The sequence below is a fragment of the Misgurnus anguillicaudatus genome, chromosome 7 (genome assembly GCF_027580225.2).
Source record: "Misgurnus anguillicaudatus chromosome 7, ASM2758022v2, whole genome shotgun sequence".
Taxonomy (NCBI): Eukaryota; Metazoa; Chordata; class Actinopteri; order Cypriniformes; family Cobitidae; genus Misgurnus; species Misgurnus anguillicaudatus.
The window spans coordinates 3156063-3172531 of NC_073343.2; the positions used below are offsets into that span (position 1 = coordinate 3156063).

Consider the following 16469-nt stretch of genomic DNA (forward strand, 5'->3'; position numbering starts at 1 on the left):
AGATGTCAAACTAATAGGAGTATTTTTTATGACTAAATGCTGTGCTCACTCAATATTGAAATGAATGTAACTGCACTGATAGCATCCAAACCATTGAGTCGTTCAATAACCGATGGGTGTCCTGTGAGACATTGAATGCTTTGGCTAGTAGGAGGGAGGGGCTAGCTTTGTTTGGTGAGAAATAGGGGGCCGGAAAGGGTAGCATGTAGCCGGATTGTGAATGCAAAGGAGGGATTCACCAGAACAAAAAAATGTTACAGAATTGGCTTCAAATTTACCAGATCATTCAGTATGTCCAAGTGCGTTTCCTTTATGACAGTCTGTTTCCTGCCGGCTCTCGATTTAGTACAGAAAATGGCTTTCTCTGATGCGGAAAATAGTGATCACAGTGGTCCCTTGGCTTTTGTCACTGTACTTTTTCTCATCTCTGTGACCTTTGAAGGGTGTCATTGGCTTCAGGTGCGTTTGTCATGTGGTCCTGATGCGATATTGAAGAGTGCAATGATCTTGAAACTGGAAGCTTTTAATTTCTTTGCATTGCACAGCTTTTGTGGTTTTGTGAGTTTGTATGATCTTGTAAGTAGCCAGAAGCGCTGCAATGCTTTTGTTATAATTGGTTATCTGTTGTCAGGCATTTATCAGAGGTTGTTCCTGAGGCTTCAAACTGCCTCCATCCTGTTTTGGAGGGCCCTTGTTGTTAGGGAGCCAAAAACTCTCACACAAGCCATGTGCACACAAAAAAGTTGTTAACTAATATTTTTAAGTTTGTTTTTAATTAACTTAAAATTTTAAGGCAGCAAAAACAGTTACTTTGAGTAGAAACAACACATCTTTTTTTACAGTGTGCTTACCGTTAACATGTCATAAAGAAATCTTAAGTTATAGCCTTTAAATTTCTCTTTGTGCTTCCTCCTGTTTTTTTTCTGTTTTATTTGAGTAGCATAACTATTTATTTGTTGTGTCAAACATATATGTGACCTTGCACCACAAAACCAGTCGTAAGTCGCACAGGTATATTTCTAAAAAAAAAAAAAAATGCATGGGTCAAAATAATAGATTTTTCTTATATGCCAAAAATTATTAGTATATTATGTAAAGATCATGTTCCACAAAAATATTTTGTAAATTGTCCTACCTTACATATATATAAAAAAAATTTTTTATATTATTTTATTGTGAGTGGATGCAGCAATATCATGATCAAAATTGGCCAGAAACTTGCCTAAAAACGCTTTGCTACCAGTTCCTAGGGAATTTCCCCATTCAAGTTTGGTTATTGTAAAAACATTTTTTTCTTCATTCAGTAAACAACATCATTGCAGCAGTAAGCTAATAAAGAGCACTGAAACAAACATTTCCCTTAGTAATATGTGTAATAAAGACTTCATTTGAACTTTGGACTTTAAATTAGATTTAAATTAGATTTTTTTCATCCTCATATTCCAGATTTTCAAGTCGTTCTCTCTCAGCCAAATATTGTCCTAGGGGTGGGCGATATCTCAATATTCAAACTATATCGGTATATTTTTGAACCTCGAAATGGATTTTGACATATCGTATATATCGGTATGATGTTTATATTAAATTCTGATTTCGCCACTTTGCTTCTTTGCCTTCTCTGTGTGCTGTGCTCACCCCCGCCTCCTTGCTTTCGTTCCTCCTCCCCTCGCGTGTTGTCTCATTTAACATGGCGACGCCCGTCACAGAATCAACACTGGCCACCGTGAATAGATCTTCCATGATTCCCATTTACATGTATATTTTACTGTTTAAAACGGCTTAAATTTATTGTTGCGAGCGCTCAGCGGGCCCCTCTCTCTCTCTCGTTGCATGAAGCGCTTCGACAGCGCGCGTACGTCTCTCTCTCGTGACAGTGAAAAGGTGGCAGTGCTTTAATGTCCGTTTCTCCGTATACTTTCTTTTTCGCGTAAATGTCATCAGTCATGGATGTTACTGACAGAGAAGACTACTGATCTAGTTTATCATGACTAAACAAGGTTAGCAGTAGTGCTACACACACACACACACACACACGCACACGTTTTCTTGATGTGAGAGCTTTCTCCCTCCCTATGATGCGGTGTGCAAGTGCACGTGTTCTGTAGTTTTCTGTGTAACAACAACAACAACAACAACAACAGTGTTTTCTCTCATATTTAACCAATTTACTCCTAAAACGCCTAAAACCTATGTTAATCCAGGATAAATACCCTTATGTCCTGAGGGTTTTCAGAAAAAATACTAAGAATTGTCAACGTCTACCAAAAACTTAATATATCTGAAGTTGAGTTGTTTTATTTTCAAATTAAAAAGAAGACAATATGTATTTTCTCATTTTATAGTTAAAGTATAATTTAAGTTTTTTGGGGAGGGTATTTTTCACGCAAAGCCACCGATATATATATATATATATATATATATAATTATATCAAGATATAATTTTCACTCCATATCGCCCAGCCCTATATTGTCCTATCCAAACTGTCAATGGAAAGCTTATTTATTTAGCTTTCAAATGATTTATATATCTTAATTTCAGAGAAATGACTCTTAAGACTGGTTTTGTGGTCCAGTATCACATATTTGTATTTTTTAGATAGAATTTATGTAGCCTATATTTGCAAAAACATGTAATCAATATTGTAAAAAAAATTTTTACCATGCTTTTTATTAGGCCAAGATTGTGTCAGTAGACAATTTTACTTTATTTTATGTAAATCTTGTTTGAACTTGTTTTAAATATTTCCCAACATTGACTGTTTGAAGATTCCTCCTCCAGCCGTTTTAGAGCAAATACAAATACAGATATATTGAATATTGTCAAGAGGCAAAATTATATCAAGACAATTTTGTTATATCGCTCAGGCCTAATGAGTATATAATGGTGGTTTCATCTTCCCTAACATTTCTAAGCAGACATGAAGTCCGAGGTTTTGGGGGAGTGAGACAAATTCCCCAAGTTCAGCCGGCTCAGGACACATCCTGCCATGGCTGCTACAGCCAGTAGTAGAAATGGATCTTTAAGACCAGGCTGGGTGGCTTTTTCAGATGAAGAGTCACAAGCAGGTATGTAGTGTACCAAGCTGTCTTTATTCATAGGTCATCAGTTTCTGTACTTAGACGGGTCAGACTGTACATCTGTTATGTTTCTGTAGCTCAACTGATATAGCACTACCAACATCAAGGTCATGGGTTAAGTTTCTAGGGAACAAAATCTATACTGAATAAAGAAGTGTACCTTGAATATCCTGTGAGCTTTAAATAACTCCTACATTATACAATTAACAATTAAGTAATGGGTGTACTCTTGTGTTCAACTGAAAGATAGTTTTTAATGAATCAGAAAGAAATGTACCATCTCTTTGTTAGTTGAATATCAGGTTGTATAGCTTTGTCTGAGTTTTCCATGTGAGTGTGCGTTCAGACCTTTCTGTAAGATTCTTGGGTCTTGAGGTCATAGCTCCATAGAGATTACAGCGGGAACAGTTCACACTCCTTGCACCCTGCTAGATTTAACATTTAGCTGTGACCTTTCTGAGAAGAGGCGGTATTTCTCTAACTTTCTTTTGGTCTCTAGATGAGGATGGGCTCCAGCCAGCTTTAGAACAGCCTGGGATGGATTCTTCTTGGGAGGAAGTGCCATGTGTGGCTGCCCAGAAGCCAGAACAGCTGACTTCATGGGTCCAGTTTGATGACAAAGCTTGGCCACCCTCTCCTCCCTCAACACAGGTAAAAGGTACGAGAAATGCATAAGTATGTTTCATTCAAATCACACCAAAGGTGATGTCACTATGGAGTTTACATCTTTGTGCTACTTAAAATACAACTTCAATGCAAAACTATTTCGATCATTTCTTGGTTTCTTTTTTTATATATATAAATGCATTTGGGTGATTCTCACAAAATCCAGACTTAAAGGTGTCCAGCATCAGATTTTTTTTAAAAGCCATTGAAGCCAATTTTTTTTTATTTGCACATCTAAGATTAAGGTCTGAACTTACTACAACCATTATTTTTAGAGGATTTAAAAAATATTTCCTATAGAATTATTGGTAACACTTTACAATAAGGTTCATTAGTTAACATTAGTTAATGTATTAAATAACATGAACAAACCATGAGGAATACACTTGTAACAGTATTTATTAATCTTTTTTCATGTTAGTTAATAGAAGTAAAGCTTTAAATGGTTTGTTCATGTTAGTTCACAGTGCATTAACTAATGTTAACATGATTTGAATAAAGTATTATTAATTGTTGAAATTAACATGAACAAATATTAATAAATGCTGAATAAGTGCAGTTCATTATTAGTTCATGTTAACAAATGTAGTTAACTAATGTTAAATAATGAACCTTATTGTAAAGTGTTACCGAATTATTTAAATTTTTTAGATTATCATTATCAAAAATTATCATTACCGCAACATGATAAATATATGCATTTACAAACTCATGTTTTGGTAATGAGAACTAAAAAGTTGTCTAGGTACTATGACAAACAAAATTTCAAATTTTATATAGAGAGAAAAAATAAGAACTGCTTATCTGGTAGCCATCTTGAGTGTCACAGTCAATTATGTCCCTTCAAACAAAGTTTTTTTTGAAAATGTTAGTTCCTTGAGGGCTTAAACAATGATTCAAAACTGTTGCGGAGGATGAGAAAATTGATCTTGGACACATTTATATTCCTTATTATTGTCTCTACATTTACCAATGATCACCAAATACCACATGTTTTTTTACTGTAAATGTTTATAGTATAACATGCACTGAAGCTTTTTATTTTTTAGATTTTTTTAATTATAAAAATTTCCACGTCAAAGAACCCAAATCCAGTCATGGACACGTTGCGGTAATGAAAATTTTCCCCTTAAATGGAAAAAAATTGTTTGTATGATGTCATTTGAAATCATGTGCAAAAGAGTACATAAAGAGATGTTTGTAACTGTATGCTTCTTATTTTGATACTCTTACTTATGACACCTCATAAGTCTAATTTTGCGAGAATCACCCATTTGGCAGATTACAAGCTATACATTTTTTATCAGTTTTTGTGTACCCTGGGTAAGAACCCATGACACAATGCTCTACCAAAGAGCTATACATGACCACACTGAGCTGTACTGGAACAAATTTTTTGTAATGCACTTATATTGAAAGTAAAAGCGACTGCACAAGAAACATTAAAAAACAGTTTTGAAAAGACTCCAAAACACTTTATTTGTACTGAGGTTACAAGAAAAGCACTTTATGCATAAAAAATCTGAGTACAGGAATTACATCTGTGACAAATGACTAGATGTTATTTTGTCTAGACCGTTTGTTGTATCGTAAAAATAATTTTTCAACTTTATAACTTAATAATAATAAAACATTTATAAGGACAAATTTATGGATGTACTTTATTGCTTTTCTATTTATGCTTAAAAATGCACTTTGAGGTGCAAAGAAAGTCACAATTCATGAACCTGAAATATATTCCTATAAGCTATTTTGACCTTTTTTATTGTTTTTCCTCTAAATGTTTTGATATGACCTTGCAACTCTTTAATAGCTTCATAATAATAGTCATAATAGTTCCAACGTTTCGTAATGAGATATTGTGCAAACCTGTAATAATGATGACAGATGGTGTCTCAACCTGTAAGTAATAATTTACTTATAGTACACTTAATACCAGACAGTCCTGTAAATACCCAGAATAATGCCTTAGTTAAGAGCACCATGCTGTTAGCTCCCTGTGGGACTTGAATCTGCATCCTTTCTGCTACCAGCCATGAGGTTTAACCATTTTTCCACATTTCTACTAGGAGACAAAGATAGGAATAATGTTTTTCCAATGTAAGTGAGGACAGTTCACTCAGTTGGGTCTGGCTGATAGGAATTGTGTCATTTCCTTTATGTCTTTATGCTGGGTCTAGTCTTGTCTGTCTGCCTATTTATCTCTGTCTCTCTCTCTTTCACACACACACACACACACACACACACGCACACGCACACGCACACGCACACGCACACGCACACGCACACACGCACACACGCACACACACACACACACACACACACACACACACACACACACACTGAGTCACCCACCCCCTCTCTTGTCAAACCCGGTAGCTTTGCCAGCAACTCTTTCCCAGGAAATCTCCAATGAGAGCCTCAAGTGCAGCAACACGCAAATGGCCAAACCCTTCTAATTGAAGACATAAGCAGTTTTCTTCTCATCTGTTGTTGTCCTCGTATGAAATCTGCTTTGAGATGAAATCAAGGGTGCAGCCAGTCTGTCATTCCTGCATAGTACGAGCGCTACGATATCAGCCCTGGGTTTATTAAAGTACTACTCATTTTCTCATATTACAGACACTGTCCAACATATAATTACAGGTTTACTCCCATGTGTGGTCTAGATGGGGAATATTGAGCTGTGTCAAAAGCTGGTTTATTTGTAATTATTTATGTTTGTTTGAACCTTGAAAGCATTTAAAAAATTACCTAGATTTAGGATAAAAAACAATGGTTATTAATGTGAATGCTATCACAAAGGTAGAAGGTGAAACACATGATGTGTTATGATCATAATGTGTTATTTTTTATGTAAGTGGCTTACTTTGTAATTCAAAGTAAACTGAGGTCCATCTGAAGTTCTTTGTGGTGAGGTCAGTGGTTTGGTTAGCTTTCAGGATAAGGAGTGGTGGGGTAATCCTTTCCAATGTTTGCTTTCTGAAAAAATTTATTTATTCAGATTTCTTTGGAATTAGCAACACCGATATAGAAAATATATTTGCATGACCGGAAAAAGCATTGAATTGGGTCAGAAAAAGCGTGTTGTTCCTTTCGCTGGATTTACACACACTCTAAAAAACGATTCGTTGGCTGAACAACCATAACTTATGAAAGTAATTGGATTAAACACAAAAAACTTAGTATTTATAACTTTTCAACCTCTACTTACCATATTTAGTATGTGTAACACAAAAATTTAAGTTACCAGGTGAACTTAAATGTATCCAAAAATAAAATGAAAAAACATAAGTAATGCTAACTACTATAACAATTGCATCAAAATTAAGTAAATCTAGCATAACATTTTAAGTAACTATAGAGCCACGTGATTTCCCATGATGCCTTTCCAGCCAAAAATTATGACATCTGTCGTAGCCATTTTGTGAAGCACAAGCCCTGTAAAAAATCCAACTTCAAAATGTTCTTTTAACAAAAAACAAAGTTTTTCTTGTTGAAGGGCATCAGTTCATTAATTTGTGTTCACTGAATGAAATAAGCATAATCATCCTGCTAACAAATATCATTTGTTGACTGGAGTTTTAAGTTTTTGTCCAATTTGTTTACCCAACTTGCCAAATTGAGTAATCTGAACAAGCAATTTAAAAAAAACAATGGTCTGAATAGTTCCCAGCATGCATTGCGACATGTTCACTTCTTTGGTTAATATTTACTAAAAAAGATGACTGTTTTAATGTTTGCTGGGTTTATTTATGTTGATATGTTGTTAATGTTAGTTATATGTTGTATTTAGAGTTATTTTGAAAAAATTATGTTTGTTCATTGTTACCATGATTGAGAAGTGTGTGCTCAGTGTAGAGGGCAAAACAGTGGGTTAGCGCGCATCATAGTTTCCTCACAGCAAAAAGGTCTCTGATTCAAGCAAGAGCTAAGTCAGACAAAGACTTTGTTCAGAGACCTTTCTGTGTACACTAAATTATGTATACCTTTCTGTGTATACTAAATTGCTCCAACTTCACTCTAAAATATGTGTTGGATTTACTTAAAAAGTGTGATGCAAAAATGGTGCATATATATTTTAAGTAATCCCAACTTGGAATAATTTTACTTAAAATAAACAAGAAAATATGTGTTATATGAACTTAAATATTTGAGTTCATCATCATTCTTTACTTAAAAATTTCAGTAAATAAAACACAGGTTTTCTTGTAAATTTTAAGTAAAACTATCAAAGTTGGGAATACTTAAAAAGTGTGATGAAAAAATGGTGCATATATATTTTAAGTAAATCCAACACATCATTTTTTAGAGTGCAGGGCGTCACCGTTAACACTTGACTGAGGACATGTCTGAAGCATGGCCCCAACATGATCATCATAGGGACAACAGCCACAAATGGCGGCCTTTGTTTTGACAGCTAAAGCCGAAGGCACACTAGGGACGTCAGCGTATGCGCACCATCCGCATGACGTCATTTTTTCGTCATCAAGAGGGTCTGCGGTCGTCCGCGCGTAAAAATATTGAGACAGAACACTCCACTGCAAACAATTTTACAAAGAAAATAGACGGCATTTGCACCCACACTATCGTTTTTCATCTTTCATTTTTACTTCTCCCAAGAACAGAAACTGTAGAGCATTTTCGTCACCATAATGTTTGCCTCCTGTTCTTTGTTTTCTTGTTGCTTGTTCTAAACTGTGTTTGCAATGGTGGATCCGCTACTTTTCTTCATCTATCCTAAATGCTCGAGTAGGAGTTTGATATAGCTCTATATCATCACGGCTGTGATTAGGCCAGAGGCACAAGGCCGTAGGCCGAGTGCCGGAAGCAATCACAGCCGTGATGATATAGAGCTATATCACACTCCTACTCGAGCGATATTGCTTAATTATTACTCTACCAGGCCGTCAGGGCAGCACTGATTTGGTGACATTTACAGTACATTAAAACATTTAGGATAGATGAAGAAAAGTAGCGGATCCACCATTGCAAACACAGTTTAGGCTTTTATACAACAGTTCGACGGCACACGTTTGAAAAACGAAAACTAGAAAACAACAACGGAGTTATTTTAAAAGCCTCTTTGTTTGAGAACTACTTCTTCCGCCACAGATTTGAGGGCGGGCAGAATGACAGGTAACACTTTCGGCTGCTTTGAATCTCATAACAACTCAATGGACGGAAAAGCCGTTTCTTTATATTACCGTTTCTTGGTCACAAAGTGTAGTTTTAAGATTAGTTCAGTCGAGAATGTATATGTATTATATTTAAATCTCTACAGTCGATTAGTAAAGATAGCGCCTGTTTTTGAACGTTTGCTTAGTGAGATTCGGTACGAATGAGAACCAAAGCATGAGCGGATGCAGGGTTCACTTGCCCCGCTGACCACCGCCCTCTCTGGGCTACATCTCTGACAGAGATTCCCTGGTTCTCATGTTGACCTTGTTTGTTTATGATCGTCAAAATGAGATCAAATCAGCAGTATTTGGTGTCATGATCAAACTATTACTTGTTGTTTTATTCATATTTAGTGTCTTTTGTGTTGTTATTGTTTTGGCGCGAGGTAAAAGTTAATAAAACTATACTTGTATAACGTTACTATTGCTTTCCCATTTACTCAACGCGATACGAGCACTCGATTATTATTAAACTTATAAGTGTCAGAGAGATGTTTTTGCATGCTGCTTTTAAATATATCAGTTGTGATATCTCATAACATGTTTTAATAGTCACGTCACGATAAAGTAAATGATCAATGTCCACATTTAAAAGCTGCGGTGCTTACCTGCAGTTCCATGGTGTTTTCGCGTTCTGAGAAGAGATATTGCTCCAGAAAAAAAAATAGTTTACATTCCTCTTTCCAAGTGTTAATCGTCCACACGATGTGACAAGACATAACTTCCATTAAGTTTAACGTAACATTCAAGAGTGCTGATCTTTGACGGAATAATAACTTCCGATTGGGATTCCCACACTGATTTACGAGCTAGTGAACTAATGAGACACACGGAGAGTGATTCAAAACAGCGCGTTTGTGTGTGTCAGTGTGTGGGCAGTTTTTCCATTCAGAAATGAGCCTGTTTAGAGGACCTCCATTCACTAGGTGGCGGAATGATACGAAAGGTGAAGCGGTTACTGTGCCGTTATCAGTAGAATATTGCATGCCTCTTAGCCAATCAGATTGGAGACCAGAAAGAACTGTTGTATAATTTGAATAATAAATCATTTGTATTGCATACATGTCGAACGCAGCCATCCCCACATAGCCGCGATGAGAATACTTTGAGTATACTTTCGCGTGCGCGAGCCAGACGCGGATAAAAGTAACGCCAGTACCGAAAAAAGTCATAAAGGACTGAGTGATTACCCACCGCAATGCGTAATATTTCTACTATTTTTATGCTCCTCTGTTCTCCGGTCTTGCATAATCGTCTGCACTATGTTATTTGCATAAGGCCATCTGACGCTTGCATTTGCGCCATTTATGCCAGTAAAGCGACGCAGATGGATCCACAATTTATTTTGGCAACGCATGACGTCACCCTTTCAAAGTTATGAGAAGCGTTAGCGTGATGCCCCTTGTGAATGGAGCGTAAGTGCACATACAATAGAAGCCTAAAGCTGGGCCTGTGTGTTGCCCATTTCTTTAACTTAGGTTCTAAGGTGGCATTCCTAACTCTGGTTGTCCTAATAACAATTGAGGAGCCCAGATGCAAAAGACACTAAACGTCACCTCCAACAAAAATAAAATAAAGATATTAAAAGAAAGCTCGCGGCACATATGTTTATTAAATACTTTCACTTAAAATTTGCTTAATCCCATCCTTAGGCCATTCAGAAATACCGGTTTGTTGGCAGAATCCATTAAGAGACTGATAAAAAAAATTCAAAAATCCATCATGAGTGCTTCAGCTGTATATAGCAGAACAAAAATGTCAGTGCATTTCATCATTTCATTGTCGTTCCCAGTGCCGCCTTGTGCCTATTTTGTTTAACTCGTAGAGATATGAGCTGTCTAAAAGTTCACTTCCTCATTTTCTCCAGAACCACTTCCTTCAGTTTTTTCCTTCAAAACGCTATCCTCATTACAAAGGTGAAAAAATATAAAATGATTGCATTTGTTGTTGAAAGCCAGTGTCGGTTTTAGGGATGAACTTGATCCTGATTTGGATGGCATGTTAGTTGTGATGAGACTTTATGGCATTAGGGATCCCGCCATCTTTGGTATTTACTTGACTGCTGTTACTATGGTTTCAGACATCATTCAAATGCTATTTCATAGAGGGGGGTTGTTTTTTCATGCAGAAAGTATCAAATCCATTCCTGTATGCTCTTGTTAGACCATGACAATGAGAACTTAGTGTGGACTTAACCAAAGAGAACAAACATGCATGTACTTGTAACATTTTGCTCAGTTTTAGTTCTCTTGTTAGGCAGACATCCTAACAACTTTCTGACAACTACTTTTATTCAAACCCCCTAAATGGATCCCAAAAAACAAGGCAGATTTCTTAGCTTGGCAGTGATTTGCAATGTGTATGAATAACCACAGTACAGTATAATGAATCAACAGTGTGTAACTGTAAAAACTAAAGTGTGTCAACTGTGTGTACATTTTTCATGAACCTGAATCAAAACATCATCTGTTTGGTATTACAGCGTGTTCTCCTTATTGTTTTGAAGCTGGTAATCCATAACCTGAGTAATCTGTCCTTTGATAGCAATTACAGCAGTGCTAATTAAAATCATTGAGTAGCTTGATTTGATAGTTTGAGGAGGCTGATACACATCAGTATGCAGAGTTATCTCTCCTCATTCTTGAAGTTTAATCCTTTTACTAAAGCACTTTTCCCCACTGTGAATATTTAATAGTCTCTCATTGTAATTCAATGATAACACCTGTTCATTAATGACGCATGTTTATTTGCGCGCCCGCGCTCACAGATGTTCGACGTGACTCGATTTTGGCAGAGGTTTTAGTGATGCGGATATTGCATATTGTTCATTTATATGTCTCTAAGGCTTTTTTATTTTATTGCAGGCCCCAGGCACAGCATTTGCTCCTCGGCCAGCTTCTGGAGCAACGTCCCCCCATCAGAAAGCAGCTGGACCACCCAATCAGAGGAGCAGAGCTCTGTTAGTATGGGGGCGTCTTCCTGTGACCTGCCATCTCTTAACACCGAAGAGCCGCTCAGTCAAACGCCTTCCTGCCCTCACTCTCCTAGTAAGCATCATACACATACCCTGGTATTACGATTCATCTGGTGAACAGTGGTAAATGCAGGTGTAAATCACTCAAACCACATCTGGAGGTAGTCAAAACCGTATGTGACATCAGATTTAAAGTGTAGCATTGATGCATTCCAGACAGCAGTGAAAGACCACCTGCTCACCTGTCAATCAAATACTGGACTAAAACAAATCAAGCTCATGCAAAGTTCACTTATATACCATTCAAGTATTTTTTATAGTATATTTGCATTTTTATCAACGAGCAGAAACATGTATATAGTCATTTAAATTTACGCATACAAGGTATACATTTTTTGAATCAGTATGTGTGTTCCCAGGGTTGAACCTATTAGCTTTCACATTGCAGTTACCAACCAGAGGCTCATCCCTACTAGTTAATAAACCGGTTACTCTTTTAATCTGAACATCTGTAAGCGAGAGTTTATATCCACCCAATGCCTCAAAGAGTAATTTAACTCTGTCCCCTCGTGAGAAGACAGGGGGAAGTGAGAATCGCACAGGAAATGTTTCACACACTGAATTATCCATCAATAAATCCCCTCCATTGCTCAACCCAGCCTCCGGGGTCGCATGCGGGAACGCGGGCCGAATGAAAAGACGGCAGGTTTAAGAATAAATGATGGAGGAATCGGGACCAATAAATTCACACAGTCGGTGACAGCTGCTCCTCAGACGATGCTCTTGCGTTGAGTGATGGTGAGACGCTGTGCTGATTTGAGGCCGAAAGCTCTCTCTCACGCAGGTAATTTGCGGAGGAGCGGTTAGCGCTCCTACACGATCCATCTCGGGCCTCACCTCAGCCCACAGCAATAGCTCAACCAGACCAGGGTTTCTATGGAGACAGCAGGGGGTGAGGTGCTTAAGATGGTTTTATTTATTAAAATGCAGCATGCTGCTTTTCGCAATTTGAGCAAAGATGAAGTCACTGCTACAGAATTTTCAAGAGAGAATAGCAATTGTTAGTCTAATCACGACAAGCCGAATTGGAGTTTTTCTGTTAAAAGGGTGGGTAGTTTATGGTTAGAGTGCTGTGGTGTAGTGGTTAAAGTTTTAGGGTGGTACAGTAGCTAGCTAAAAGGTTTATACTGTAGGTTCAAACCCCACTGTAAGGAAAGGCTATTCACCATTGCAAAAACATCTAAGTTTAGCAACTAGATTTTGGTTCTACTGAACAAATTGGATGAAATGCTTGCCTGTGTAAACATAGCTGCCACAATACTAGGGTGTTCTGAGCGGTTGCCAATGTGTTGATGTGTGGTTGCTACTGTAAATGACGACTTACTGGCCAAAAGTGAAAACCTAATTTAATCTAGTATATGAGCTTTTCCAGCGTTATGCATCTGACACTTGCAGTCAAAACGTGAAATATACATACTCAAAGAATGAATTTATTTATTTTTCCAGACATCCAAAAAAATTAGTTTATTACGTGTTTTTATATTTAGGATGAGGGAAACATGCATGCGTTATGGGTGTGACCAAAAAATAACAAAAAAGTTTTTGGGCGACAACATTTTTGGGAGTAGGAATTCTGTGAAATAAAAGGCACAAACCAGAAGCAAAACAAATGCAGAAAGGATGGCATGCGCATTTACGAGGAAGAAGTGATGGCTGTGCCATTTCTCTGTTATGGACATGATATTTCTGAAATTTTCACTTAAAAAGTAACTAAACTAGCCTGGGTGCCAGCCGATCTTAGCCCCGCCCACCACATTTTGAAGAGGGGAAGATCGGTCTGGGGTTTTTCCCTTGAGGAGCTACTATGCGAGTCCCAAAGCTGGTCGAACCAATCAAATTGTGAGGGCGGGCCTTATACGATGATGGACAGATGTTTAACAGTAACGTAATCAACCGCGTCACCAAAGAGCGCGTGTGTTGAATTTGTTTACAACGAAATGGCTGCCGCTGGAGAATTCAGATGTGTGGATTCTGACATTGAGTCTGTTCTAAAAGATATCGACTGAGCATTGATTTTAAAAGAGGAACAGAGAAACGCGAGCAAGGCATTTGTTTGTTTTTGCCGTCCTTCTTACGAGATTCAGCAAAAGTTGGTCGCACTTATGGAGGACAAAGTTAAACTAAAATGAGTGTCACGGCGATGCAACTCGGCGTGCACGACGAGATGGATATAATTAGCGGTTGTTGCCAGCTTCTTTTCGGAACCCCGGAATCGTGACTGCTGAATAAGTGGAGGGACATGCTAGGCTCCGATATTTTTCAAGCCAACGTAACTTTAATGGGTATCGTCGTGGATGAAGTTCACCTAACGTACAAATGGTAAGAGATAGTCTTACTGTATGACTTAGTAAATACTTAATGTTGTGATATAAATGAAATGTTGTAAACATAGTAGGTGTTAATGTACGTTGCTAACTCAGACTTAGTATAATCACAATGTTAGTGTCATTGTAGCGAAATAACTAGCAGTTCGGTCAGGCTACAAAAGACGACATTATAACATACGTAACATACTCCGTTGCTCTGATTGGTCGTAGGTCTATCCAATTGAGTGCAGAGGCATTTTTCGGTTGAGACACGCCTCATAATTATAGCTCAATGGAGCGGTATCAGACTCAAATTCTGACTAGAATTGAGTATGACAACGTCAGGCTATAACTAAACCCTAAACCAACTTTTTTTTAGTTAATGATCTGTAAGAATGGGGATTTATTAGTGGTGTTCATTGATTTTAGTAACTTTTTTGACATTTGGATAAGTGTTTCAATACTACAATATATGGTGTAAAAATGTCTGAGTGCTGCCCTCTTCAGGTTGAACCGTGGCTACTGCAGTTGAATTTTCTATTGGATGTTGGGTCCAAAAAATAACTTGTGACGTAAGCAGGTTCAAGCTCACCACGCCCTTGTTACGATCTCACCACACACTTGGTATAAGCTTAGTTCATCCCCTTTATCTCCGTTGGGATCTGCCCACTTTTTTTGCGTTTTTCAAATATTGCCAGTGGGTGGAACAAATACCTCGTCAAAAATAACAAATGTTTTTGTTTCCTAAAGACGAGGGGAGACGGCGATCATGGATCACCGATATGTGAAAGGAGGTTTGGCAGTCGGTTTGAAATACACGTTGTATAGATTAAAGTACACATTTTACACAGCAACGTTAGCTCAGTGTCGTTTTTTTATACGTTTTTGCTATAAATAGTGCTGGGTGAAAATTCGATAACGATAATTTTCCCAAAAAAAAAGATTACGACGTTTATGCACTATGCGTAATGTTGCGCAAGCAATTGCGGATGCGGCACGCACTCTTGGTTTACAATCACAGTGTCAGTTAGACTTAAAGGAGTGGAGTAAGATGAGGCAAGTTTAGGGTTCCCACCGGTCCTTGAATTCCTTGAAAGTTTGTGAATCTGGAGAAAAAAATTCAAGGCCCTGGGAAGTTTTTGAAAATATACATGCATAGATACAGGTCATTGAAAGTGCTTGAATCTACTTTAAGCAAGAAGTTTCCATGTGTAGTGTAGGATAATATCATAAAAATTCTCGACTTTTTTATCACAAGTGTTAAACCGTTCGCTTTAAATGTTTATATCTTCTGTATGCGAATGTTGATTCATAACAAAATGCTTTTTTTGCATAGTTGGAAGTGTTTGGTGGCTTGTAAATTCATCCCTGTTTGGATCCTAAGGAATCAATGGTGCTATGCTAAATGGACGTGCTGTATAACAATTAAGTGCACGCATTGAGAAAAGAGAGGTATGTATTATTTAATGAGGGAAAAATGCATGCGTTATGTATGTGACCATGGATGTTTTTTGGTAGACAACATACTTGGTAGGAATTTTGTGAATTAAAAGGCACAAACCAGAAGCAAAACAAATACAGAAAAGATGACTCCTTAAAAAAGTTTAGCAAGTTTTGTATTTATATTTTTTCTATTTGGAAGATTTCATTTAAAGCTATTTTAAAGAAATGTGCTTTTCTTACCAAAGTAGGGAGGGTAAAGTCAGACCAGGTGTAAAGGGCAGTGGGTAGGGTGCGTGCTGACGTGTCCTGTGCTGAAACTTGTTGGCAGGGTGTCACACTGTTTGTTTTGGCCCCGGCATGTGACCCAATGTTTGTTTATGACCGGGTGTAAATGTGTGCACAATTACTGATTATATGTGCACATGGCTACAGTCTGCTGTAATTGTTTTAGACAGTTTGTACATACAGAAACCATTTCATTTCCAGTGAAATGTAGTTTGTTTGCTGTATATCAAATGTTTGCATTATAGGCGTTCCTTCATTACATCTTATATTTATGAATGCACACACGTTAGCACACACGTTACAGTTTCACATGAATGTGTCATTGTAAGCAGAGGCTGCTGTGAATGCTGAGTGTTTATGCAGCTGTATTGTGTGTAAAGCACCGAAGGGCTTTGTGTCGGGCTCAGTTATGGGCACAGATGGCAAATGCTGTTCTTTATCTGGATGTACAGGCATTCAATATACAATACTTATTTT

General features: G+C 37.5%; 1 protein-coding gene across 6 annotated transcripts in view; it reads left to right on the top strand.

The window, feature by feature from the left end:
* The first annotated feature begins 2900 nt into the window (after positions 1-2900).
* ston2 (stonin 2) overlaps positions 2901-16469 on the top strand; it is a 30768-nt gene continuing 17199 nt past the window's right edge. For 2 of the 6 annotated variants that reach the window (XM_055172179.2, XM_055172178.2), the window contains exons 1-3: positions 2902-3066; positions 3578-3736; positions 11789-11971. In XM_055172179.2, coding sequence (XP_055028154.2) covers positions 2988-3066; positions 3578-3736; positions 11789-11971 — 421 coding nt within the window. In that variant the 5' untranslated portion in view covers positions 2902-2987. Of the gene's footprint in view, positions 3067-3577; positions 3737-11788; positions 11972-12678; positions 12743-16469 lie in introns of those variants that run through there. The other 4 variants (XM_055172177.2, XM_055172180.2, XM_055172181.2 and 1 more) reach the window with 4 other exon arrangements.